The sequence below is a fragment of the Pseudorca crassidens genome, chromosome 15, assembly GCF_039906515.1.
Source record: "Pseudorca crassidens isolate mPseCra1 chromosome 15, mPseCra1.hap1, whole genome shotgun sequence".
Taxonomy (NCBI): domain Eukaryota; kingdom Metazoa; phylum Chordata; class Mammalia; order Artiodactyla; family Delphinidae; genus Pseudorca; species Pseudorca crassidens.
In genome coordinates, this window is record NC_090310.1 from 41,782,055 (window position 1) to 41,808,736 (window position 26,682).

At 46.6% G+C, this 26,682-nt stretch overlaps 1 protein-coding gene across 1 annotated transcript in view; it reads left to right on the forward strand.

Moving 5' to 3' along the window:
- The window catches only part of CFAP61 (cilia and flagella associated protein 61), a 255,126-nt gene that overhangs the window by 153,811 nt on the left and 74,633 nt on the right, over positions 1 to 26,682 (forward strand). Inside the window, exons 18-20 of the mRNA XM_067707353.1 lie at positions 3,178 to 3,305; positions 17,516 to 17,614; positions 23,118 to 23,286. Of these exons, the coding sequence (XP_067563454.1) occupies positions 3,178 to 3,305; positions 17,516 to 17,614; positions 23,118 to 23,286 (396 nt within the window). The remainder of the gene's footprint in view (positions 1 to 3,177; positions 3,306 to 17,515; positions 17,615 to 23,117; positions 23,287 to 26,682) is intronic.

Genomic DNA, 26,682 nt, shown 5'->3' on the forward strand with positions numbered 1-26,682 from the left:
GACACCCACCACCGTTGGTACTGATGCTAACTCTTGACACCCGAGGCCACTTTGTGTATTCAGAGGTTAGAAAGGTGATTTCTGAGGCCTGGCAGCTGTTGGTGTTAAAGCTATTGTGTGGGAAACAAAAGCCATTCTGTTCTGTTCCCCAGGTGCCTTTGAATCATTGATTCAGGAACTGTTTCATAAATGGGGTACAATTCTTTACCAGGGAATTTCATTACTGCCCATGTTTTAGTATATGCTTCCGGACAGCAGAGGGGAATGTCTGAACATACCTCCTATGGAAGGAATCTTGGGTTCTGACCTCTGTGAAGATGCTTGCATCTTAAGTCTCTTAATTAGACCTGTGACTACATGCCTTCATACCACCATTTATGCTTCCTATCTTCCTCACTCTAAACCACCAGACCCAGCCTGCTGCTACCAGGCTTGTCTTGCAAGTTAATGGGAACACAGTACACACTGGCAGCCAGATGTACCAGTGTTAACTAGTTTTCTCCCAGAATTCCTCACTGGCCTGTGCTGGGAAATTTTCATAGGGCAGATCAGAATGACATTTATTTGAAGAACAGATACTCTTTCACCCAAATGATATATTCATTATTGTCATTTAGAAAGTCTATCAGTTTAGGAAGTTTTTAGTTGCATGTAAAAGGATCAAACTGAGCTAAACAATCAAGGAAACACAGTGGGTTGCAGTCTTTCTCCCCAGTTCTTCCTCCCTCCCTGGGTTGTGCCCTTACTGTGTGACTTTGAGGTTCCTCCCACTACAGGGGAGTCGGCTTCCCCACCTCATTGGTGTTGGGCTCCACCGTGTGACTTGCTTTGTCCAGGCTGAAGAAGTATTTCTTATTTTCACTTACCTTCTTGTACTTCTGCATTGCCATGAGAAGAACAGACCCAGCTCTTTCTCATCAAAAAAGATAGGAGAGGGCTTCCCTGGTGGCGCAGTGGTTGGGAGTCCGCCTGCCGATGCAGGGGACGCAGGTTCGTGCCCCGGTCCGGGAAGATCCCACATGCCGCGGAGTGGCTGGGTCCGTGAGCCATGGCCACTGGGCCTGCGTGTCTGGAGCCTGTGCTCTGCAACAGGAGAGGCCACAACAGTGAAAGCCCTGCGTACCGCAAAAAAAAAAAAAAAAACATAGGAGAGATGTGAGGCTAAGCTGAAATCTGCAGAGTGGAGCCAAAGCCAGCTGAATCCCGCTGACATCAGCCTTCTTCCAGCTGACTCAGAGTTACATGGGTCAGGATAGATGGCAATTTTTTATGCCAATGCATTTTGGGGTGGTTTGTTATGCAGCACTGTTTGGCGATAGCTGACTGATATTTATCGCTCATGTAACTGAAGAGTCCAAAGTTAGCATGGGCTTCAGGTAGGATTTGAAAGGAATTCCTGTTCTATTTCTTTGTGATTCTCTTGGGGCTTCATCCCAGAATGGTTTCCCTCTTGGTGGCATGATGACTGTACTATTTCAGGCTTCACAATCTACACCTCGTACCATCTGGAAGGCAAGAGGCTTTTCTTCTTAAACCATCACACAAAAGTCCTGGACTTCACTCTGATTAAACCAGCATAGGTCATGTGTCTATCCTGGGCCAATTGTTGAGCAAGGAGGGTGGGATTATGCAACTTGGTTTATGTCAGCCAGAGCCCCCTCTTAAAGATGGGAGTGGGTTCAGTCTTTTCCAGAATCCCTGGTGTGTCTCATTAGAGGTGGGAGTGGGGGTGGGACAGATGCTGAGAGGCACCAGCAATGTTAATTATGGAGAGAGTCTAAAACCTCCAGACTTTGTTTTGAATTTCTATTAATACCTTATTTGGCTCAAGACATTTTTTTACCTGCATGTTGCTGGGCTAGCTCGAGCAAAAGAGAGGGGATTTATCATCTAGGTCACACATGTTGCCAGGTAAATTGCAAAGCATGTGACCCCACCCATGCTGCCTTAGGCACTGGAAGGTGGGTGGGAGCCTAGCTTTCCATAGGACTTTACCATTAGCCTGCTGGACTTCCAGCTCCTGGTATCTCAGGATTTTAAGAAAATTAAAAATAGGTTTGTTCTACTAGAATTTGAAGGTCTCTGACCTAGAGGGTGAGTTAATGCTAATGTAATGAGAACTTGAACGAGTGGGACACATTGGTGTGGATGTCATTCCACTGACTCCTGTCCTCCATTGCCTATGATGAGAAGTTGGCTGTAAGCCCTGTTATTGTCCAGACACACAGGAAGCATCAAATAAAAATGTGTGTTGAATTTATGAATTAAAAAAGAGAATCAAGGTCTTCTGAGCCAATCCAACGTTCTTTTAAGAGTACCCCAACTTCCCTGGCAGTCCAGTTGTTAAGAGTCCACGCTCCCAATGCAAGGGGCATGGGTTCAATCCCTGGTCGGGAAACTCAGATCCCACATGCTGTGCCTTGTGGGCAAAAAACAAACAAACAAACAGACCCCACCACCTCTTTGTAAAACCTTCCTTTGTACATTTCATGTTCCCACTGAAGCCTCTGCAGGAAAGTAACCAAACAAATCAATCCAGGTGATTTTTTCAAAGGTGGACATTAAAACGATCACCTGTTACTTTCTGTGCTTCTAAGAGTCCTCCCTGACCCTAAGTTATTTGAAAGACTGAACAATCCTTATCATCCAATATGCTTCTGTCATTCAACACATTTGTCCTTCTATAAATATTACTGAACACCTACTGTGCTCCAGGTGTTGTGTGAGGAATGCAGAATTGAATGAGAGCTAATACCTTCCATCAGGCACCCAGCTACTGTAATATAATTGTTCAAACCATGGACAGAAGGAAAGATTGGGACCTTTGATGAAACTACAGATTCTCAAGCAGCAACTTGCCTGTCTTCTTGGGGAATTATTTACCTTATCATCTCTAGTCATAGATGGCCTGGGTTCTATACGAAACATCTGTCAACAATAAGACGAAAATGATCTAAATCAAGTATTTTGATGTGAACCAGCCTAGGTGTTAGGTATATTGCCATATTCTTACATTAATTTCTTAAAAATTACTTCCCATAAATTTCCTCAGGGCTGCACAGGGGCATTTTTCAGTTTGATTTGCTGGTAATTACTGGTTAAGTAATTGCCAATTTGGGAATGCAGACTCAACTACATTTTCCTCAAGTCCCTTTTTCTCTTTGTATTTTTTTCCAGTTGAGTTACGCCTTGAACCATATAAACAGAAAACTAACGTTGGAACCTAAAATAACTGTCAATGCCAAGATTGTTGTAGTTGGTGCATCCAATGTTGGAATTTCCTTCCTAGAGACACTGATATTTTGGTGAGTTGTTTTACTTTATTTTTTTGTTTTTAAAGGGCCTTTCTCTTCCTACACCTGAGAGGGTCCCTTGAAAGGACAGACCTGAGCTTTCTGCTACCTCACATACGTTGTCTATGTGGATTAATGAATCAGTGGAATATTCTAGATCAGGGGTTGGCAAACTCTAGCCCCCCAGGTCAAAACAGGTCCACCTGCTTTTGTAAATAAAGCTTTATGGGAACACAGTCGCGCTCATTTATTTATGTGTTGTCTCTGTTTTGTTGATACAGCGGCAGCTTTGAGTAGCCGTGACAGAGACCGTTTGGCTGGCAGTGCCTAGTATATGTCACTCTGACCCTTTCCAGAAGAAGTTTTCCAGCCCCTATTCTATACTGGTGCTCCCCTCTCTTGGCTGGATTATAAGAATCACCTAGAGCATTTGTTAAAGATGTAGATTCCCAGACCTCACAGACACAGAGAAGCAGAAACTCCTATGGAGGGCCCTGGGAACCTGTATTTTAACAGGTGCTCTGTGTGATCAAGCAGGTTTGGGGACCAGTTTTGACTGTATACATCACAAATAGGCTTCAGAAGTGGCAGACAGTCCAGGACCTTTCCTTCAACACCTGCATTTCAGGTGCCAGGGAACAGAGTACATTTCCCCAGGACAACTGAGGTCTGTGCAGCTGTTTGATGTGTTTTCTATTATCCTCAAAGCACTGCACAGTTTCCTTGCAGAGCCCATTTTCCCGATAGGTGATTCCTGAGCGTTCTCAGCTCCCCCAGTTAGCTCTTCATCTGCTCAGCGAATTTCAGCCTCTCTTTAACAGGAAGAGCCCTGGGTTATTGTCCAAGAACTTGGATTCATGGCCTGGCATTGCCACCACTGGCATGGAACCTTCGATGTGTGCCTGACTTCTCTCAGACCTAGCTTCCTCATTCATTTCGTAAAAAGTCTCTAGATGTTTTCAAAGACCCAGGCTTTGGAGAACCACAGACTCCTAAGTTAGGAGAATCCAGTTTTTCCCAGACCTTTTGCTCAGGATCGCATGAGAAACTTTAGCTACTGTTCAAAGCTGTAGGTGCTAAGAGGAGAGTGGCAGATGGGGAAAGGCATCCCCACCATGACTCCTCCGGAGGCCAGATAAGTGGTGAGGGTCTAGACAAGGAAAAGGGTGGAGGAAATGACTCCTAGAAGGTGTTTGTCCCTGGTGGATATGGAGACGAAGTAACCCAGATGGTTATTTTGCTCATTTGACATCATACGTAACCGAAGATTTTTTCACTTTCTAGCCAATTTGTTCAATTATCCGGAACACACCCTTAGTTAACCAGAAATAAGTCGCCTGTCTTTATTGAAATTAGCAACCAAGTTCACAGGCTTTAAATACTGTGGTCAGTCTACAGCAATCTCTCATTGCAAGAAAGAAATCATGAGAAGCACCCAGGAATCTCCATTTTCCTGCCTGTTCCACTCTGTAGTTTGAGGGCTTTCCCTATTCTGACAGGTCTCTTCACCTCAGACTCTGAACAGCAATCTGTACAGCCACTTTTGAAAGATGAACCATCAGGGTGGAGTTGTGAAATTACAGTAGTCAAGAAGTTACCATAAACAGATCTTAAATCTTAGTTTAGCTATATATCTTGTCATTATGTCTTCTTTAAAATGATTACATTAAGATATACACATATAATTTTTTTTTGTGGAATCAACTTAGATTTAATAAAGAAAGGTATAAATTTTGATATAAGTACTTGGTTGATTAAATTCGTCAATCAGACAGAGCTTTTTAAAGCATTTTAAAGTACTCATAATTCTCTATCATCGTGATACAGATTACGTGCACTAAAAAGAGACCGGGATCAGTTTACGGATATCAAATCCCGGAGAGAGGAAGTAGTTCTCTCATTATTTTCTCTAATTACTTCATATCAGCAGTCACCATAGTAACCTGTTGCAGATTTTACTTTACCAATTTAACTGCCATTTGAACTAAACTTTGTAAATGATTTGAGTTGGGATGGAATTGAAGAAACAGAGTTTTCACCAAACACTGACCTCCAGTGAGGATTAAATCCACATTTTGGAGGCAAGATTTAGGAAAATCGCCCTCCCACGCTCATGCCCTGCATTATTAAACTCAGTTGGGGCACTGTAGTTCCTGGAAAATCCATTTGAGGCCCAGTACAGCCGCCTCTTTTTCCAGAAAATCTGGTCATCCTGTCATCTGGTGACAAAACAAGCACAACTCTTTGTTCTTATATTATTTACATGCAAAACAAATTGCAAAGCACCTTTGGTCTCCTCTTCAAAGACACCAAAAGCAGTCCTTGCAGAAATTCTCTTCTTTCCACAAGTGCCACGGTGCTACTAGGGGTGCTGACGTGACTTGCCCAAAGTCACCAACTAATACAGACACCAGGATAGAAGCTCCATGCGAGGTGTGAGTGTTGAGGGGATATTTGGGGTTTTGGTTTTTAGTACAATCTTCTGTCTGGTCCTCAGCTGCCACCAGTCCACAGTTACACCTGCACGGAGGACACACTTTCTTTTCTGGTTGTGAGGCCTGTGGGTCACCCTGCATCTTCTTCTTGTCCTTACAAGGGCAAGACCTCCTGGGCCCTCCAGTACCTGGTGACATGAGTGACAGGCGTTTTCTAGGGACACACACCAAACCCCCCCCCCCCCCGTGGTTCTCTGTGTCCTCCTGGTCCTGGTGAATATTCCAGCGCTGGGCTGAGTGGCAGCCCTGCCCTTAGACTTCCTGCAATCTCCATGGACACTCCTGAGGCCCCTGGCTAGCTGATGCAGAAGGGCGAGGGTGCAGGGTGATTCAGGGTGGAGGTGAGACTTGGCTAATTTGTCCCCCCTCTCCGCGTCTTGTGCATCTGTCTTCTGAGGGTGCTGTGCCCAGGTAACTCCATGGAGGGCAGAGGAGGGAGCATGTTCAGGCTCCCAGGCCCCACCCTGCGGGCACACACGTCCTGGCCTCCTTTCCCCTCATCACCTGCCTTGCCGGGCTGTGTGCCCCCTGGGTGGGGACCAGGGGCTGGCAGGGGGAAGGACAGCAGGCACAGAACCAGGGCCGGGGAGCTTTCTTGGGGTGGGGGGCATAGAGGAGGAAACCCTCACTCATCCTATGGAATAGAGGGCAGTGAATTGGAGGGGAAAGGCCACTCTTAAGACACTTTGCTGTGAATTATCTGTGTTTCTCATCATGCCCAAGACATTCAGGTGACGAACCTGAGCTATTTTTAAATTGTGGTTCTCATGTGTTTGTTCGTTTGCCTGGCTCTTCCGGACGGAAAGGTGTTGGCTTGGGCACCGTAGGTGTTTCATGTACATTATCCTTCTTGGTACTTCTATTAATAAAACCTCTTTAAAACCCCAAACATTGGTTTTTGGCAGAAAGATCTTGGCCTCGGTCATCAGCCCACCTCTGCTACCAACCAGTGCTGTGGTCCTGCCCTCCTCCTCTGCTGAGGGAGGGTCACGGCAGGGCTCCCCTGGCCCTGCCAGCCCTGGGCGCTGTCACACTAGGAACTCCACCGACCGTATCAGAGGTCTAAAGGGAACTCCCTATTCTTGGGTCAACAGCCAAGGCCAGAGGGGAGCTTCTGTCATCTGTCAAGGAAATGCTATTTCCCGAAGGAGAACTTTGCAATGAAGTCTGAAAGCTCTTTCCAGAAAGCAAGGGGCCTCTTTTCACGCAGCTTAGCTGGCCATATTTTTAGCAGTCCCTTTGTGTACCAGGTCTGGACCTGATGAACTCCTCAAAGTAATGCTACTTTCCACAGTAGTACTCCAAAATCATTTTAAAAAAAAAGAAATATGGATATGCTCTACCAAAAAAGGAGTAGGAACCGGGTCTATGGACTCATCCTACGTCTTATGTCCTTTCTACTCAAAAGTTTGGTCTGGAGTCCAGCAGGATTGGTATCGCCTGGGAGCTGATTAGAAACACAGAATCTCAGGCCCTGCTGCAGTCAGTGTCCCAAACAGACATTTTATTTTCCAGAATTATTCACAACAGCTTCTTCCCTATGTCTTGGGCGTCAAGTCACTGAGCTGAAGCAGTTACTATTTGATTCTGTTTCAGCTCGTACGTCTCTGTGCTTTGTGTATTATATTATTTACTCCCAATTATGGAGCAGTTCCTTTTAATCCATTATTTTAAAATCTTACCTAATTCAGTTCTGATGTAAAGAATCTCTCAAGCAGCCTATAACAGGGCTAGAAAAATTCATGTATGACTCCTGGGATGACAGTGAATGAAGGCAGCCCTGGGTGGCATCCCGCCGAGGCTGGGTGGTTAGAAGAAGATGCACTTTGGTTCACGGGAACCACCCACCATCACCTCGGCTTCCACTTCCACCCCGGGAAGAGATGTCTCAAAACACCCACCGAGTCATCTCACCAAAGGGTGAAGTTTCTGGTTTTCGACCTGGGCATTGATCCCTCATCTGGTGGGGTGTGTCGAGAACAACTAAGACTAGCTGGGAACGACAGGGCACGTTTGTGAAGCTGCAGTTGTGGCTGGATGACCGGAACACATGTTATCGGGCCGCACAGGGCCACACAGCCTCCGGCCCAGCTGTGGGGTCTGGCGGCAGCAGCCGAGCACTTGCAGATTAATGAGCTTCTTATCTTTACCTTTGAGGACATCTGAAGGCTTCGTTGTGGTTGTCATTAATTAGGTGACTAATTAAGTAGTCAGTGCTTACGTGCTGATCTCAGCGATGAACCCCACGAACAGGTTGGTGGCTGTCCATGCCGTCGGCCTCTGCCACACGAACTGAGGGCTGTGTGCTCTCCCCAATACCCCTTTGGGTACCAGGGAAATGCAGGGTGGCGGCCAGGCCCGGGGCATGTGCCCGGGGCACAGGTGGAGATCCACGGGGCAGGTCACATCTCACCATCTTGTTATGTTGGCATTACAGTGGGGCCTGTCGGGACTGATACAGAGGCCCCTCTGATGGCCTGGTAGGGGGAAAATAGGGGTGGGGCAGTATGTCAGGTTCAAAGGCTCAGCCTCCCCAGGCAGAAGGACCTGACATCCTGCCTCCAGAAAATACTGACCTGGAGCTGTCCCTGGTTCCTAATCACCATCCCATTTCCTAACCTGATTCCGGTATTTAAATGTACAGGCATACCTGGTTTTATTGTGTTTCACAGATACTGCGTTTTTTACAAATTGTCTTCACGATCGCACAAAACACAAACCGCAAACACGGACCAGTAACTTCAGCCTCTGTTCTCTACTATCAGGTCATTTTCAAATGACGACATTGGCTCCGTCTTGGTTTGAGGTCCTGCAAAAGCTGAAAACAAAGAATTTGGTGCGAGTAGTTTATTTGGGGGTGATCCCTGGGAACTACCCGAGCGAGCAGGTGAGATGGGACCGGCAGGAATGCCAGCAAAGCCCCCAAATCATGTGCCTTTGGCTCACCATGGGCAACGAGGCTCAGTCCCGCCGGGACCCCCTCCGAGGACACGGCTGGGACCAGTCCCTCCGTGCCCGAGGAAGTGGGGTATTTACCCAACAATTCCTGTCCATCTGGTCACCCTGGGCTGTGCTTCCAGCCTGTCCCTCAAGCTGCCACAGTCAGGGGGAGACCCCGGGCAGAGAAGGCAGGAAAGCACTGGGACGGGAGGACCATTTGCAGGTGATGCGGGTGGGCCCGCTGCCGGCCCGGTTTCTTTCATTTGTTCTCCTTTCTTGATGCTCATACAATTGCCCTTTAACGAAGGCGTGGGTCTAGACAAAGGCAGAGGGAAGCAAGGCCAGACGGGAAAACTGTGTCGGGAGCATCTCCTGAACTCCTTCCACCTCTCTCCCCGGGCGTCCTGGCAGCTCTAGAGAGAACCCATGTACTCTGCTCCACCAGCAACCTCTGCTGGAACAAAGAGGGAGAGTGGGCCTGTCTTGGCAAATACTCGATTTCTCCTTTGGGATGGAGATGAAATTAGATCAGCAGTTTTCACCTTTAGCGCTGCCTGGGAACCTGTTGCAGGTGCCGATACAGGCCCCCCTGTAAGGACTGAATCGGAAACCCGGGGCCGGAGGCTGGGACCCGTGTTTTCACACCGCTTTTGGGAGCACGAGAACCGCTGAGTTGGGGTAGAGTCAGCTCTCTGCCATTACTGCTGGGCACCACGTGGACCATCTGACCTCTCTGAACCTCCGTCGTTTCCACAGCTGTACAACAGGGAAGCACCCAGGATCTCTCCTCCTCCACTGGCAAGAAGGCAAAGCACCTAGAAAGACCTAGCACTCAATTCTTGCTAGACTGACACCTCCCCGCTAATGCCATTTGCATGTCCAGATCCGGGTGGGAGCTGAGCGTTGTGAGGGAATTGCCTGGAGAGTCATGATGTGGGAGGTGCTCTCTTCCCCAAGGACTGGGGATGAACCAGGGGCGTTTCCTGAGGCGTCCGCGCCTGCTTCCCCGCACTGAGGGAGTCAGGGGGTGTCAAACCCCTCACCCTTCTGCCTTACAGCATCTGATGTTAGGTGGAAACATAGGCCAGGACCCTTCCGTAGAGGTGCCCGTAGCCGTGATCTTTGGAGAAAGGGAGCACCCGGAACCATTGTATGAGACCCAGACCAGGCAAGGCCGCCCGCTGAGCAGAGACTTTATCTCTAAGTGTAGTTCTCTGAAGAGCGTTCCTTTCAAAGGAACACTCGCCACATGGTAAGGTGCTAGGGCTTGGAAAAAACTGCTTACATTTCCCTTCTTTTTTTGTTTTTCCTGCGGTACGCGGGCCTCTCACCGTCGCGGCCTCTCCCGTTGCGAAGCACAGGCTCTGGACACGCAAGCTCAGTGGCCATGGCTCATGGGCCCAGCCGCTCTGCGGCATGTGGGATCCTCCCGGACCGGGGCACGAAGCCGTGTCCCCTGCATCGGCAGGCGGACTCTCAACCACTGCGCCACCAGGGAAGCCCTGCATTTCCCTTTTGATTTTAAGAACTGTGGTGAAGAAAAACGTTGTGGATCAGCTTCCTAGACCTCGGGGTTAAGGTGGAGTAACTTTCCATATAAGCAACAGTTTGTGGAAATTCCAGACTCTACCATCCGGTACATCAGAGCTACTTTTGGGGTGCAGGTAAGGGTGGGGAGGTGGTAGTTGTAAAAAGACAGCTTCCTGGGCCCCTGTTCCTGTGGTTACAATTCACCAGGTTGGACTGGGCTCCAGGAATTTGTATTTTTAAGACTCTCCAGGTAATTCTGACATGCAGCCGGGTTTAGTAACATTTATATAGACATTTCCTCAAATTGGCAGTCTTATCTATGAGGAAACCTATTTCCCCCTCAGATTGCTCATTGTAACTGAGCTGTTTTTATGGGCCGTGTTTTCCAAACCATATTTTTAAATTCTCAACAAATCATAGCACTTCTAAGTCACATCATTACTTCAGGGCTTACCAGGCATAATTATTAATGTATCATTAAACATTGCATAGCTGAAGTCATTACCCTAAGTTCATAGTATTTACATGCTGCATCGGACCTAGTAGAAAGCATTTCACAAAGCTTCATGCTTCAACTATTCACCATTGAGAATGCAGGTCCAAGGAGATACACCTGCCAAGCATGAGGAAACCTGCCCTGATGGTGTCAATAAAGCCTTCGTAACTGCCAGCATTTGCCCAAAGCATAAAACCTTTCCTCATCCTTCGAGACTAGAAGTGATCTCACTTGCTTTTGAATTCCCATAATGCTTGGTTTTTCCAGTCCCATGGGACGACCGATTTTGTCTTGTACTTGGCCGCCTCTTGTGTGCGAAGGCTTTCCGGCTTGTCTTTCATACCTTCCATCTTGGTATTTACATCTTACATTTATATGCTCAAAGGATAAATGTATGACATTTTTACTTCATGTATATAGAGATGAAAACATCATAAATCATTTCCCCTAAATCATAAAGCAAAACTCAATTTCATTTTGGTCTTTTTTGCCAGAACTCCCACATTTTATTCTTATTTGTTCAGTGGACATTTCAAACATTACACTCATTTTCTCTTTTTCAGTAAGGATTTATGTTTTCCTTTCATGCAGAGATACATAAGCTTTTCATCTGAAATCCTGAAGCCCCAAATCTCCCTCCCCCAAACCCCTTTACCCCGGCCACCAGCCCCCTCCCCTGCCAGGTCCCTGGAGAATCCACAGAGCACTGAGGTCCCGCCAGGCAAGCGTTTTTACTTATTGTTGGATCCAGTGCTGATCAGAGATCCTTGCCCCGGGACACAAGGCTGGACTCAGGCAGGCTGAAGAGACTTGCTCCTTGGCCCCTTCCGCTGGGCTGTATCCCGGTTCCTACAGGGGCTTCCATGAGCGGGCGGAGCCGTGGAAGATGGCACCCGCCCCATGTACACTGACTGCATCCCTTCTATCGATAGAGAGCTCGGAATCCTTGACCACACGCCCCTACGCCTCTGGTCTCCCCCAGAGGTCAGGGTGTGCTGTTACTGACAGCTTTGTGGCCACGCGTGCAGCTGCTGTGTCATTTTTACTCACACAACAAAAACGAAGTCAGTAGCCAAGGACATTGTCTAAAAGTCTCTTTTGTGATCTAAGTGGAAAAAATATTGCTGAAATTAAACATTTTTCAAGGAAAAACTGTAGATTCTCTTAACTGGTTCTCAGGATAAATATTTTGTTTTGATTTGTTTTGTCCCTATTTTTCCTCTCCTACTGGAAGTTCATAGAACTCTGAGCTTTTAAATCCCATCATTTTATCATTAATTTTGTGGAATTATGTGGTATCATTAAGTCGGAGTTATTCTCTGACAAGTCACACGTGCAGTTAGGTTAAATATCTGTCTTGAGCTGGAACCTACTGTCAGTTAGCAGATATTTTTGTCATTGCTTGAGCAATTCAGGAAGCAGAGATTTTAGTAAATTAAATTGTAACGTTTAGATCGATATGGGATAATTAGTTTCCCTCTATATTATTTGTTCAAATAAAAGCATTAATGAAAACAGTTAATTAAATCCCTTGCTTTGGTTGTCCTTGTTATGTGCCCCCCCCCAAAAATAGGAAATCAGCAAAAACATAAAAATAAAAAATAATAAGCATTCACCTGGCAGGTTGACAGGTTTCTACCGTTCAGAAGGGTAAGCCACATGAGAAGTGTTATGTTTCTTTTACCATGTTCACCATAAATTGGCAATGTGACCCTCTTTATTTGAGGGATAAGAATTCTCAGACCTAATTTTGTAGCTGTCCTCCCGAAGCATGGGATGAAACACAATAGCTTTTACTTATTTCCCTGGATACTCTAATCCCTCCCTGCTTTACAAGTATCTGTGAGCTGTTCCTCCCTCTGTATCCACAGCAACGTGAAATCCCACCGGAATTATCTGCTGTGGAAATGCAGGTGCACTTGTTCAATGTTTCATTGGCCCGAGCGCTTCACTTGAACTTTTTTTGCTTCCACAGCATGGTGACCTTTGATTTTGGAGCCGAGGGCTCACAATGATGCTAGGTTTCGTTTCTATGCGTTAAGCCGATACCATTAGACCCGAGATCGTGCTTTTCCCGATGTGCTGCTGCTTCTGCCATCTCGTCTAACACGTGTCCAAACCAGGATGCACCCCGTGACCCACTTCCATGTACAGGAACTTTTTAAAAGAAATTCATTAATTAATTTATTTTTGGCTGCGTTGGGTCTTCGTTGCTGTGCGCGGGCTTTCTCTAGTTGCAGCGAGCAGGGGCTACTCTTCGTTGTGGTGCACGGGCTTCTCATTGCGGGGCTTCTCTTGTTGTGGCGCACGGGCTTAGTTGCTCCGCGGCATGTGGGATCTTCCCAGACCAGGGCTCGAACCCGTGTCCCCTGCATTGGCAGGCAGATTCCTAACCACTGCACCACCAGGGAACTCCCTGCAGGAACTTTTTGAATATTCATAGGTAATCAGAATAAAAGCCTTAAATGTTTTATATCCATATTTCATCCTCAGAAGAGCTAAGATCTATTTGTACATTATAAATAGTATAATGACTTTGGACTGATACTCTTAGATAGTTATAAATTTAAGAAATCAAATATTGGATGTTTCTAAATCAGATGACAGAGATAACTATCACAGCAAAATATGAGGTTGAAGATAAAATGGAAATGCTGATGGTAAGTTCATATAAAGTCATGAAAGAGACAGGGAACCTTCATGGAATAGCAAAAAGGTTGATGTTACAAAGAAGGGTGAAGAGGCTAGGTTAGGCCCCAACCATAAGGGCCTGAGATACCATGCTCATGAATTTGGACTTAGTATTTTGGTTATAAAAATAGGTAACATTCATTGAAAATGTTTTGTGCAGCAGACAATAGTCTAAGCATTTTACAGATATTATTTCATCTCATCCTCACAGCACCACTGTGAGGAGCTAGGTTCTATTATTCCCATTTTACCAGCTAGCAACTGAGCCACAGAGAGGTTGAATAACTTGCTCAAAGTCAAAGAGTTAGAAAGTGCTCGGGCCAGGAGTCCAGTGAGGCAATCTGACCCCTGAGCCCATGGTCTTAGCTGCTCTGCTCTGTATCTACCAAAGCGGTGAGCAGACATAGACGTGAGATGGGATTTAATTTAAAAAGAGGTTTCCAGTAGCCGTGTGGAAGATGGGCAGGAGAGAGGCTTGTGCCGGGACGACTAACCCTGAGACTGTTTTCTCTGGGCAAGAAGGTGAGCAAAAGCAGTGTATCCTGGGAATGGCAGGTGTTGGGCATTCAAGAGATGTGGACGACGTAGACATGACTGGACATGGTGACCAATTGTGGAAAGGGAGAGAGAGGGTAGGAGTTTGAGGTTGGCTCCCAAATTCCTAACTTGAGAGGCAGTCTGTTGACCATGCCTTTGATGAAGTTAAAAGAGGAGTGGGACTGGGCCACATGGACCTTTGTTTGGACACGTATTGAATTTGGGATACCTGTGGAGGGGCCACATTAGGACTGATGGGCATCTGGAAATTAGGTTTCTAGCTCAGAAGAAAACTATAATGTAAAGATGTAAGATGAAGTTGTGGTGTCAATCACATCACCCAGGGAGCTGGGCATGGAGACTGGGAAGTTTGGCAAAGGATAAATGGGGCATGGAGGAGGAGCTGGCGAGGAAAGCGGTCTTCAAAGAGAACCTTAAGACAGTGCTGTCTCAGACCACGTGTTCTATGGCGGTAGCTCCTGGGTGTGGCCTCCTGCATGGTCCCAGCTGTCCACATGTCCTCCAGCCCTTGTTCCTCAGGATTCCCACCAGCAGTGGCACCCCACCCACCATTGCTAGTCCCTGGATGAGCCCCAGAACCCTGCCCACACCTCTGCCTTCACTCAGTCAAACACTGTGGAGTCGGCTGTCTACTTCCTGCTCAGACCCTGACTGATACAAGCATCTTCCCTCATCACCCCCCCACCTTTCCTTTAGGAGTCAATACATAGAGATTTCTAGTTCCTTTCCAGTGTTTATTCCATTCTTTTTCCTTGACAACAGAACCCTGGGCAGTGTGGTTCTTGGAAAACCCATTGTGTTTCTCTTTGAAAAGCCACATTTCTCAGCCTCCCTTGCTGCTATATATGGCCATGTCACTAAGTTCTCCCACGTCAACAGAAATGTCATGTGAGACATTCAGGGAAGCTCTTTAATGGGCATCCTTTTCTACCCATTCCTCCTCCCTTCTGCCTGTAATGTGGATGTGGGTTGTGATGGCTGGAGCTCCAGGAGCCACCTTGGACCTGAGGTGACCTTGCGAATGGAAGGCACACATTGAGAAGTGGAGAAGCAGGGCCTGCTGACAGCGTGGCTCCACCTGTCAGCACTAGACAGGTCACTTCCAGGTTTCTTAAGTGCAGTTGTAAGAGAAACTTGCTGGGATAGGGAGAGGGAGAGACAGGAGAGGAACTTGAAGAGGAGACAGGGTTAATGGGACACCCCTCCCTTCTGAATGGGGGGAATGGAAGATGGCTCTTGTAGCTGTATCTGGAGGTGGCAAGAAGGGAAATGGAGGGAGGGGTCTTGCCAGGGGACTAGTTTCTGTTTTCCTTATGACGTGGGAGATGTTCTCACTTGAGAATGAGAAAGGGGGATAGTAGGGAGAACAAGAAAGGGTGAAGTAGGGACCTTGAAGATTGGATATAGAACCAGAACAGCCACAATGAAGAATGCAAAAGGAATTTGGCTAAGGCTAGAGAAGAAGGGTGGGAAGCTGGTTCCTTAATAGATAAAAAGTAAGAAAAGGCCCCTCCCCCAATCTTTTGGCGAAATCTTTAATTGTACAATAGCATAATTCAGGGTAATACAGTGTGGTAATTCGGCAATTTACAAGTCATTTTACAAGTGATCCACATTGTTAGATAGTTCAAACTGTTCAGTGCCAAAGAGATTGTTTCTTTAGTAAAAAATACCGCTGGATAATTACTAATCCACTTATTCACATAGAGACGTAAAAGAGGCCTGCATATAATTGTATTATTAGTACAACATAAACCACATTTTAGCCACATAGGCTCCAAAGCCCAAATAAATTTTGACCGCGTGTAAGTATAAACACGTATTATTATTTGCATTTTCCGTTAAATGGTAATTGGTGTGTTTGCAGACTGCAGCCATAAGTAGTCGGGGTTAATTGTGACCTTTATGTTATTTGAACGTATTCAAAATTTTATTCTTATTATTAGGGGATAAAATGTGCTTGCTTTTCTTTGTATCAAATAAGAATATTCATTCTTAAATGACACACATCCTTAGAGACTTTAAAGCAAAACCCTTCCTAATATTTAGCTATTTTTAAATGTCAGGTGCAGTTGAGTTTCTTCCATTGCCTGCCGTGCCATCCCCAGAAATCTCCTGCTTTTAATGGTACTTAACGGATTGTCCGCAAATTGACAGCATTTCCACGTTTGGAAATTTTCCAGTTTTCTCCTGGGAAAAGAGGGCAGGTGTTTTCCTCTAACTTGGAGAAGGTTTCTTTTTCTGCATTTGGTTGGTCTAAGGGGAGGGGTGAACCAAGAAGAGATTTTTAGAAAAAAAAAATGTTTTTCTCATCCTGCTGAAGCGCAGGAGATCAGCCCACCCATAAGACGTTGCTGACTGTAGCTGGAAGGCAGATCTGCAGCAGGAGTATCTTAACTATTTCAGGGAGATACGGCGGGAGCGCTGAGGAGCGTCCGCTTAGTGTGCTGGGCGTGCTGCCTACTATACCTGGGGGACTGGTCCCTGGGCCGCCTGGGTGAGTGCAGAGGGCACTACTTGGGGTCAGAAGATGTGGCTTTCATTTCCGGCCCTGCTGCTTCTGAGCTTCGTGACCGTGGACAAATTACCTACCGTTTCCAACCTCGATTTTCTTCTGTCTGAAATACAGAGAATACAAACCTGCACCGCCCCCCTGCCACCACCCCCCGCAGAAATTGTCCTGAAGATTAATCTCTATGACGACACCCATAATCATGCCTCGGGCCCTGGAAAGCCTGATGCAAATAAATATGAGGCAGCTTTGCTCTTGAAAGGAATCTTCTAGAATTCTCTCCTCTGTGCTCTCCTGATCTGAGTAGTTACATATATCTGAAAGTCATAAAGCTAATGCTGACTATGGGAATTAGATGAGCTTTGCATCCCTGTCCACAGTTTGGGGTCTACAGGGCAGTGAAGGCCAAGGTTAGATGAGGAGATGCTAAAGCCAGATGGCCTGGGTTCACACCCAGCCTCCAGATTACCTGGCTGCACTGTCTTAGGCAAATCACTTTGCCTCTGTTCCGCATAATAACATCGGGGTAATAATAGTACTGACCTCATCGTACTGCTTCCAGGACTCAGTGAGGGCCTTGCAGAGCACTGGAGTGTAAGCACTCAGCAAGTTTCACCGTGGTGGTTAGAATTCCAGGCCATCTCTCAGAAGGAGTCTGAAACTCAAACTTGGCGTTGACTTATACTAAATTTACCTGCTTCCTCCCCGTTTGGGGTTTTATTTTGTTTTACTCTGAGAAGCAAATTTTAGAAAGTTAAATGGCACCTGCCTTCACAAGATCACAGCTTTTGGAAGTTTCTGCCATTAGCTGCTCCGGCACCCTCTCGCTTCTTTCATTTAAATGGTCGGTTCTCTTGGAAGGTTTGTGCAAAAAGATTTGCTGCGTTCAAAGAAAGACTCAACAATTGGAAGACACGTGAAATAAGGTTAAATTGAATTGTAATAAACTTTCACTGAATTGTGCTTTACCTCTTTTTTTTTTTTTTTTCTTTCTCCTTAGCTCTCACCTGAAGTTCAGTAATCTCACCCTGATTTCAACCCACGGACTCCCAGGAAAAAACCTTCTGGGCACTGAACAAAGGAAGTTTTTAGCAAGCGAGTATGTATTCTATTTTCTTTTTTTTTTAAATTTTATTTTATATTGGATTATAGTTGATTTACAATGTTGTGTTAGTTTCAGGTGTACAGCAAACTGACTCAGTTATACATATACATATATCTCCTCTTTTTCAGATTCTTTTCCCATATAGGTTATTACAGAATACTGAGTAGAGTTCCCAGTCCTATATAGTAGGTCCTTGTTGATTATTTAATATATAGTAGTGTGTGTATGTTAATCCCAATCTCCTAATTTATCCCTCCCCTGCTTTTTCATTCTGAAGGCTGAATGTCCTAATTTGTGTGCAGTCCTTTTTCTGCTAAATGATAGAAAAGGGAAGTGGCAGCCTTTTCTCCTGAGTTCAGAGATTCCTTAAGAGATACAAATGCAAGTTAAGAGTGAATAGCAGGTCTGGGAGGATGCCAGCCCTGTTCCAAACAACTGGGACGGGTCTGTGACCCAGACACCACCTGCTTTTGGGTTCTGAGTGACACTCCAGGGCATGGGAGCTTGGTGACTATATTTGCATCAGACCAGGCAACTTGCCAGAGGGAGCTAAAGTCTGGGCACCTCCGTGGGGTGAGGGTCTCAGGCCCACCTGGCCCTTTGTCATCAGGGCTGATGAGGCAGAGGCCTTCTGAGTCCCCTGAGCCTGTCACTGTTTCTGTCCCAGTAGAATCAGTCTTTGACAACACCCCTTCTAGAAAATGCCACTTCATTGTCACACAGCTTCCATTCATTTTAATTTCCTGTAGCAAAGCATGAGTACAAGAATGATTAGGCTCCCTGCCTCTAGAAACAATGTCCCAATTTTTCCAACAAGGAGGGAGGAAATTGTTCTCTCTCGGGGGGGTTTCATTTTAGATCCACAACGAAGGACCCTCTTTCCTCTGTGAAAAAGGCTGACTTTGCCTTCAAACGGTGAGAGAAACGGCAGTCTCCTTGCCAGCAGAACTAGGCTCGTTTTGACCTAATACTTTGATCAGACTATAAACTCTGAGGTTTGGGGAAGGACATCATTAGGGTGCAGTCAAAAAGATGTGGTTTTTTCTTTTTTAAAAAATTATTTATTTATTTATTTATTTATTTTTGGCTGTGTTGGGTCTTCATTTCTGTGCAAGGGCTTTCTCTGGTTGCAGCGAGGGGGGGGCCACTCTTCATCGTGGTGCGCGGGCCTCTCACTATCGCGGCCTCTCTTGTTGCGGAGCACAGGCTCCAGACGCGCAGGCTCAGTACTTGTGGCTCACGGGCCTAGTTGCTCCGCGGCATGTGGGATCTTCCCAGACCAGGGCTCAAACCCGTGTCCCCTGCATCGGCAGGCGGATTCTCAACCACTGCGCCACCAGGGAAGCCCCAAGACGTGGGTTTTGAGCCAGGTTGATGAATTCAGATCCTGCTGCCACCACAAAGGGGATTTCATCTCTCTGAGCTTTGGGGGTTTTGACTGGAAATGTGTATGATAAGCCAGCCTTGCTGGAGTTTTTGGTTAAAATTAGCCTAACACCAAGTTCTGGCTGAGCATGGAGGATCAGCCCACGTACACCCCCCTTCCCTCACTTTCCCTTCTTTCCAAATGACATAATTCCCAGGAAATGCTGGTGTTCCTGATAAATGTCTCATGAGGAATTTCATTCAGTCGGCCTGGCAAAGGTTCTGTCAGTCCAGGTCAGGTGTGTTCCAGGAGAGACCAGCTAGCAAGTGATGCTCTGCTGGCCTGATTCTGTGGGGACCTGCGTGTGGGTGGGTGCATGGTCACCTGGGGTCTCTGCCTCTGTCCTTCCCCCTCCACACTCCCAACCCAGTAGCCAGAGCAAGGCTGCAGAAACGTGAATCAGATCCCATCAACTCCCGAGCAGCCTGGAGCTGCTCTGTCCAGTGTGGCGGCAGTGAGCCACATGTGGCTGCTTAAATTTCAATTAATTACAGTTAAACGGGATTAAAATTCAGCTCGTTGATTACATGAGCCACATTTGGAGCGGGAGGCCAGCCACGTGTGGCTCGCAGCCCTATCAGACAGCCCAGCTGCAGAAGGATTCTGTAGTCACAGAAATTTCCAGATGCTCCGATCCGAAATCTGCCCCTGTTCTGCTGGCTCCTCCGACCCCCTCTTTTACTGTTTTTGCCCTTGTTCTCTCTGCTGTCACCACACCGGCCTACTTGATGTCCCTCGAACACAACAGGCAAGTCCTCACCTTGGGGGTCTTTGCTTTTCTCTCTTCAGGTCTTTGCTGAAATGTCAGCTTTTCCATGAGACCTACTCTGACCATCCAGTCGTCTGCAGCAAACTCTCCAACACACTCTATCCTCCTTCTCTGCTCTCTTTCTTGCTACTGAAATCCTTGTAAATATTATACAATTTGCCTTTTTAAATTGTTTATTCTGAATCCTTCAACTATGATGTAAACTCCACAAGGGCAGGAATTTTTTGCCTTTTGTTCACTGATGGGTTCCCAGCATCTGGGACAATGCTTGGCACTTAGCAGGTGCTCAGTAAATAATGTCAAATAGATGACAGTTACCTCCGAAAGTACCTGAAGAAGTCCTCTCCATCAGGGTGTAGACAGGGACTAAATAACACAGGCATACAAGACGTCTCTGGATGGGTACCTGCATGTCATCCTCTTAGAAACCACAAATTGAAACATCAACAAGATGTTGGCTTTCAAATGTTCCTCAGACCCCAATACAGGAAATTATGTCTGGTCATGGAGTTTAGAAAGAACAAGTGCATTGATATCCAAAAATTTAATGATTCAAATTCCTCACGCCAAATACAAATTCTGAACTTTTCCATAACCAGTGTTTTGATTTATTATTGCTGTTACTAGTTTTTGAAAAGCCATGTTTTGTCTCCCCACCTCCCCTGCCCAAATCCCGCCCTGTCCAGCCTCTGGTGGACGTGCTAATGATGTGCCCGGGATGCAGCAGAAAGGAGGGCGGAGGGAGGAGAGGAGGAACCGGCAGTGGGAGAAATCCACTAATTGGACAATCAGCTCTGAATAACTGAAGGTTAATTATGATGCTCCTTCTTCTGGGAGCGTCATGATAAACCCTTGCTGGAAACCTCTGAGGTTCTTTCCGGTCCTGCAGGGTTCTGATTGCATGAAATGCAGGTCCTCACCACACTTACGTTTATTCCTCTGGAGTTTGCTCTTAATTTTGTACCTGGAACTTTAGGCTAAGTCTTCCCATCACTAGATTTGGGGTCACTGCAACTTTGAGCAAGCTGGCCACTCTCCACATATGTCCTGTTCCAGCAATTCCCCCATCCTGCATTTCTCCTTTTTTTCTCCTCCTTATTACCTGTCTCCAGAATGTTCTGTGAAGACAAGCTTCCACATTATTTTTGCGTCAGAGTCAAGGTCACTTGAGAAACACGAAGTTTCATTGACCTACCTTCTTTGGTTCCTTCTCTCTCTTCCAGAGGACTCTAGTGGAGATATTTCTCTTGTCCTCGAGCCTGGAGATGGTCCCTGCCCTGTGGGAATCTTAATGCTCATTAACTCTGCTTAGGAAATAATTTTGGAGAAATATCATTTACAGTCTCCAATATCTAGTCTCACTGCCTCATGGGTAAATTAAAGAAGGTCCAGAATGTATTCTAATATCCGAAACAGATAGGCATCAGCTACACGCAGTGTAAATTTCTCAGTTTCGAAACTGAGAAATGTCATTCCGTGTGGTCACAGGCTGTAAAAGCAAGCACCCCACATTTTTCAGTGCTTCCTAAGGTCCCTACAACCCCAGCGTTCCCGAGGGCCAGTTCCCACGGGACAGAGCTTCAGATTTTATCTCTGAAGTATGCATTCTGAAATTATCAACACCGCTGGCCTACTGTCATTAGAAATAACACTGTCTTAGCCTTCCCCAAACTTCCCCTGAGAACTTTCATCTTCGAGCAAACCCTCATATGACGAATCTCTGTGCATTAACTATATTTAATTTTTCCTCATCTTGGACGGCTGACAGTACTGCTTCTGTTAGGAATGGATCACATCCCAAGTAAGAACAATCCCTTGTGGGTCTCTCACAGATGTATGAAATCAGTGAAGCCTCCTGTTTTCCTGTAAAGCTACCAAAATGGCTTTTTATTAGAGAATTTCATCTCACTATCTGTTATTTTCCTGTGGCAGACCAGCCCCCGATTTTCCTTTCTTATTAAGAAGAAATTTTCTTGTTTTTAAGTGTCATTGTGTGGAGAGATACAAAGCCCAGACTCCGTTCTCTTTCACAGGCCCTATAACAGGGTCTAATGTGCATCCATTACCAGGATTCTTTTTGTGTGGTGAGAGCAGACTCATGCGTGGATCAAAAAGAAAAAATGTTCTCCCATTACCACTTCAGAATCCTGTTTGCCTCCAAGGAGAGTAAACAGGATTGTGTACCATTAATACTATTTGGAATAATACCCTTCACATATGCATCCCACTTGACAGACAGCATCTCTTACATTCTTGGGTCCATCCCTTGCAATGCTCGAGGCATGTGAGGAGGGGTCGTTATCTCCTGCTGAGAGGTGAGGAAACTGAAGTTCTAAAAAGGGATGCAGAGTCCCCAGGGTCCATTTGCATTGGCGACAGAGCAGGGACACAGACCCTGGCACCGGGAAGCCTAGATTTAAACAGACTCTCACTGTTCTGCTGCCCTACACTCTGCGTCTTCAGAACAGGGTTATTAAAACGTCATGTACATGAGGTCAAACCTTCCAGAAAATTCTGGAAACAACCCTCACAGAACTCTAAATAAACCCAAAGCCACAGGAAACCCACTTTTCTCCCATTACAGTATTGTGTTCACCCTCGAATAGAACCCAGAGAACAAAACCCGTCTACCCTGGGCCTGCTCTTATGGAAGCAGCGGTCCCCGTAAATCACCTTTACCCTGAGAAGTGACCCCACCCCCCAGAGTCCCCAGGGATTGTACTAGATGCAAACATAATTCCCTAATGGACACTTTCTCTAAATAAAATGTGTTTTGTTGTTTTGGCATGAATCCATACACTAATTCTAAGAATGAATCATTTATTGAAAAGCCTTAGCAAATAGACAGGGTTCTCAATATGCTGGACCTTGACCCCTGCCTGTGGGAATCCTCAGATGTCACTTTCTTCATCCTCATTTGCTCCGAGTCTGTGGTCAATATGACAGTTGTCAGTATGACAGATCAACCGCTAAGGTAAATTTACATATATACTCTTGAAATGGAAGCAAGAGTATATATGAATGATTACACGCACACACACACACACACACACACACACACACCCCCTCCCTGTTGTGGACTGGTCTACCCCAGGCAGAACAATTTAGCTTTAATGGGAAGATGTCAATTTGCGACTAAGTGTCTCATAAGGACAAATCTCCTGGCTAGCCTGGGTCCCGGTAAACTCCCAGCAAGAGCACAGGCTCAGCCAACCAGGGGACTTGAACCAGCTCAGCAGATGTCTAATTAATGCCCGCTGTCAGCTGCTCAAATGTCACTGATGGAGCCTCTCTCTCCGCAGCCACTGTTATAATGACAGAGATCACGCGTTGATGTCGCTGTGCTCCTGGGTCAACGTGGTGGTCGGTAAAATGACGGCCATAGACCGAGCAGCTAAGCAGGTCATTGTTTCCAGAGAAGAAGTCGTGCTCTACGACCACCTTGTCCTCTGCACCGGGCAGCAGTACCAGGTGAGCCCTCGGGGATGGCAGGGGTCACGTGCTGACCAGGCCCACGTCTCAGGGTCAAGAGCGTGCCTCCCACCTGCACATGTGACCGGAACTGGGTCCAAAATCCTCCTGGAAACCCATTCCAAGAAAAACATTCTGCCCAAGGATAAGAATCACAGCAAGTTGGAGAAATGTCATCCTTGAAGCTGTTGTCCAAAAGTCTAACACGTACTGCTCACCAGAGCAGAATCCAGACGCAGCCCGGCGTGCGTCTGTGGAAAATTAATTTATGCTTCAAGAGGCTAACATTTGGCGGTGGTGATGGGCTTGTGAGAAAGTATTTCAAACATGTGCACCTTCTGTCAGCCTTATTTTATTTTGTCTCTCGGTACAAAGCTAGGAAGTGTGCTGGTTGCTTACCTGGTGACCGTGCTTTCCAACTCGATTAGATTCTCAAGCCACATTCCAGGGAAGTGTTGCAGGATGTTACCTATTCAACATCCGACAGAAGCGAATTTGAACATTCTTGCTTTGCAACGCTGGAGCATTTCATGCAGAAATGCCACAGAAATAGGGCATCTCTTTGATGAAAAGAGATTTAGATGATGGAGTCCTTTCATTACATTTTCTCTCAGGGACTGGATAGGCCTCCAAGTTGGGTTTGTAGGGAGTTATCCACTCTCCACCCCAGGCACTGGTCATGATTTTCTGCTCCTGTCCTAGGCCACCTTGGGGATGTGCTCAGGCCTGCTTCCCACAGATGAGCCACGGGTGGCCGGCCTGGGGGGGATAGACAGCCCAGCAACTGCGCACATCACTGACTTCCAGCGCTGAGCCTGGGCTACCCACTGAGAGCACCTGGGGCACTTTTGAAATAAACCCAGGCCAGGGCCCTGCCCCCAGAGGCTCTGTTTTAATTATTCTGGGGATGAGTGGGGTCCAGTCATCAGTATTTTTTTGAAGCTCCCAGGTGATTCTAAGCTAAGGTGGAGAAACACAGACTTGAACTTTCTCGACCTAGAACCTCATCTGTACCTTAGAGCAGCACTTCTCAAACTGCCATGTGCACACACATCCCCTGTGCATCTCGTTAAAATGTAGATGCTGAGCAGGGGGTGGGGGTGGGGGGGCTGTGGCTGAGATGCCTCGGTTCTAACACGTTTCTGGGTAAGGCCAAGGCCGCTAGTGAGGGGACCACCTGAGGACCCAGCTTGGATCAGCGTCTGAGTGATTTCTTTTCTTTTCTTTCTTCCCCTTCCTCCTCCCCTTCTTCCTCTTCTCCTTCTCCTTCTTCTTCTTTTAAAGCAATCCATTCTCAAAGTGTAGGAAAGGATTTTTTTTTTTCTGGATAAAGGAGAAAAATAAACTGGTTACTTAAGTACTCCTCTTTTTCAAACGTGAAACCAGAAGAAACCACCAAGCACCCCTTTGTCCCCCCTCACCTACCCCTCCGAGTTCCAACTGCTGCCTGCGACTGTGGACTTGGGAAAATGTGACAGGAAGGCCCGGCCAGCTGTCCAGAGACTCAGGCGTCTGCCCATGTGTGCCCAGCTGCCCCTGCGGCTTTAGTCTGTGGTACATTAAGCTCTTGCCCTTTTAACAATGGGAAACACGAAATGAAGTGATAAAGAGAGTTTCAATTTAATTTTTCCAGAAGGAGATAAAGATTAAAAGTACGTAGACTGATATAAAAAAGGCAGCTGGATTCACTAGGAGCTTCCGGCTCGAATTTCTTTCCCTATTTCCCTTCTCTGCCACTCTCACGGTTTTGCCCCAATTTTGTGATTTAAAAAAATACCAACAAGTTAAAATGATGAAAATAAGCAAGAAGACTACCTGTTATAAAATATAATTACAAATCTTAACCTCTAATCTGACCTGTAAATGGCATGTACCAGTCTAAAATATTGTGCAATATTTTTGATATCCAAATCCATAGCACTTATTTTTTTAATCAGAAGATCCATGCACAAGATACAGTGTGCTGCAGGGCTGCGTGTGAGGGGCCCTGGTCTCTACTTCCAAGCCCTCTCGCCAGGGTCAGCCATTCTGAGGCATTTCTGTTGTTTGTTCTTCATTGGTTACCTGCCAGAACTACAATGTGTTTATAGAAGTTTTCCCCTTGATCGGTCAACTTCCGACATTACCTATGACCTTTCCGCTTTGGACGATGAAGGTTTTTCTAGCTCACGTCCAGTACCCTCTAAGCCCCTCCCCAGCCCCACGGATGGATTTGATTATTTTTATTGGTGAGCACATGCCGGTTCTGAAAAGCCGTCTGCAAGACCTTATAACCAGGGTCCCCGAGCCCCCTCGCTGGCTCATGGAGCATTGAGCAGAGACGGAGAGATGCCCACTCCCACGCCTGGGTGTGGGTCATCTCAGAGAGAGGAGGGATAAAAATGTGTCAGCCTGAAGTCAGATGAGTTGGTGTGGGCCATGAGAAAACCGTGGCTGGGACTCCCACGGGGTGACGCTCGGGGAAAGCCAGCGGGGGGTGGGGCGAGAGCATGCAGCCGGGTGAGGGCAAGTGGGGTGTGAGCTCTGGTGAGCTTGGTGTGGGTGAGCAACGGATGTGGTCTCCAAGGAGGCGAGTTATGTCTCAGATGGGAGATAGAAGAACGTGGCATCGGGACAGTGCAGGCCCGGGCGAGAGCCTGCTGCAGAGGGTGGACAGAGCTGCATGCATCAAGGTGCCACCCCTTGTCGTTCGGCAGCACCCAGCATGAAGAGACCTCCCTGTGTTGGGGCAGATTAAAGGGGAAAATAACAGCATGAGGCCAAAGAAAAGAGTCCGTTTTAAATCAAGACTTCAGATTCCCTGAGGCTTCTCCCATCAGAGCCAACATCTCCTCCCCTTGAATCTGTGACAGCCTTGACCGGCAGACTATGAAGGAAGTGACATGGCATGAATTTAAGTCCAAGTCAAAGGCTAGGCAGCTTCTCTTTGTCTGTGGGAACAGTGGCTCCTGGAGCCCTGAGCTGCCACATAAGGATTCCAGATACCCTATGACCGCCATGCTGGAAATGCCATACATGGGTTCTCCAGTTGAGGGTTCCAGCCAAGCCCAGGCTCTCAGCCATCCCTGCCAAGGCCCCAGACATGTGAGTGAAGCCATCATGGACCCTCCAGACCAGACCATCCATACACTGAATGTCACCAAGTGCCCTCTATCCATAACACGTGGAATAAAAGGATTGCCCAGCCAAGCTCTACTGGAACTTCTGGCCACAAAGTCATGAAAGGTGATAAAATGGTGGTTTAAACCACTACGTTTTGGTGTGAGCTTGTTGCAGAGCAAGAAACAACTGGAACAAAAAGATAACAGAATAAGAGAAAAGAGAACAACATCTAGAAAAATCAGAGCAAGGACATACTTTTGAAAATATTCCAGAAGGATCCTCTCCCTCTCTCTC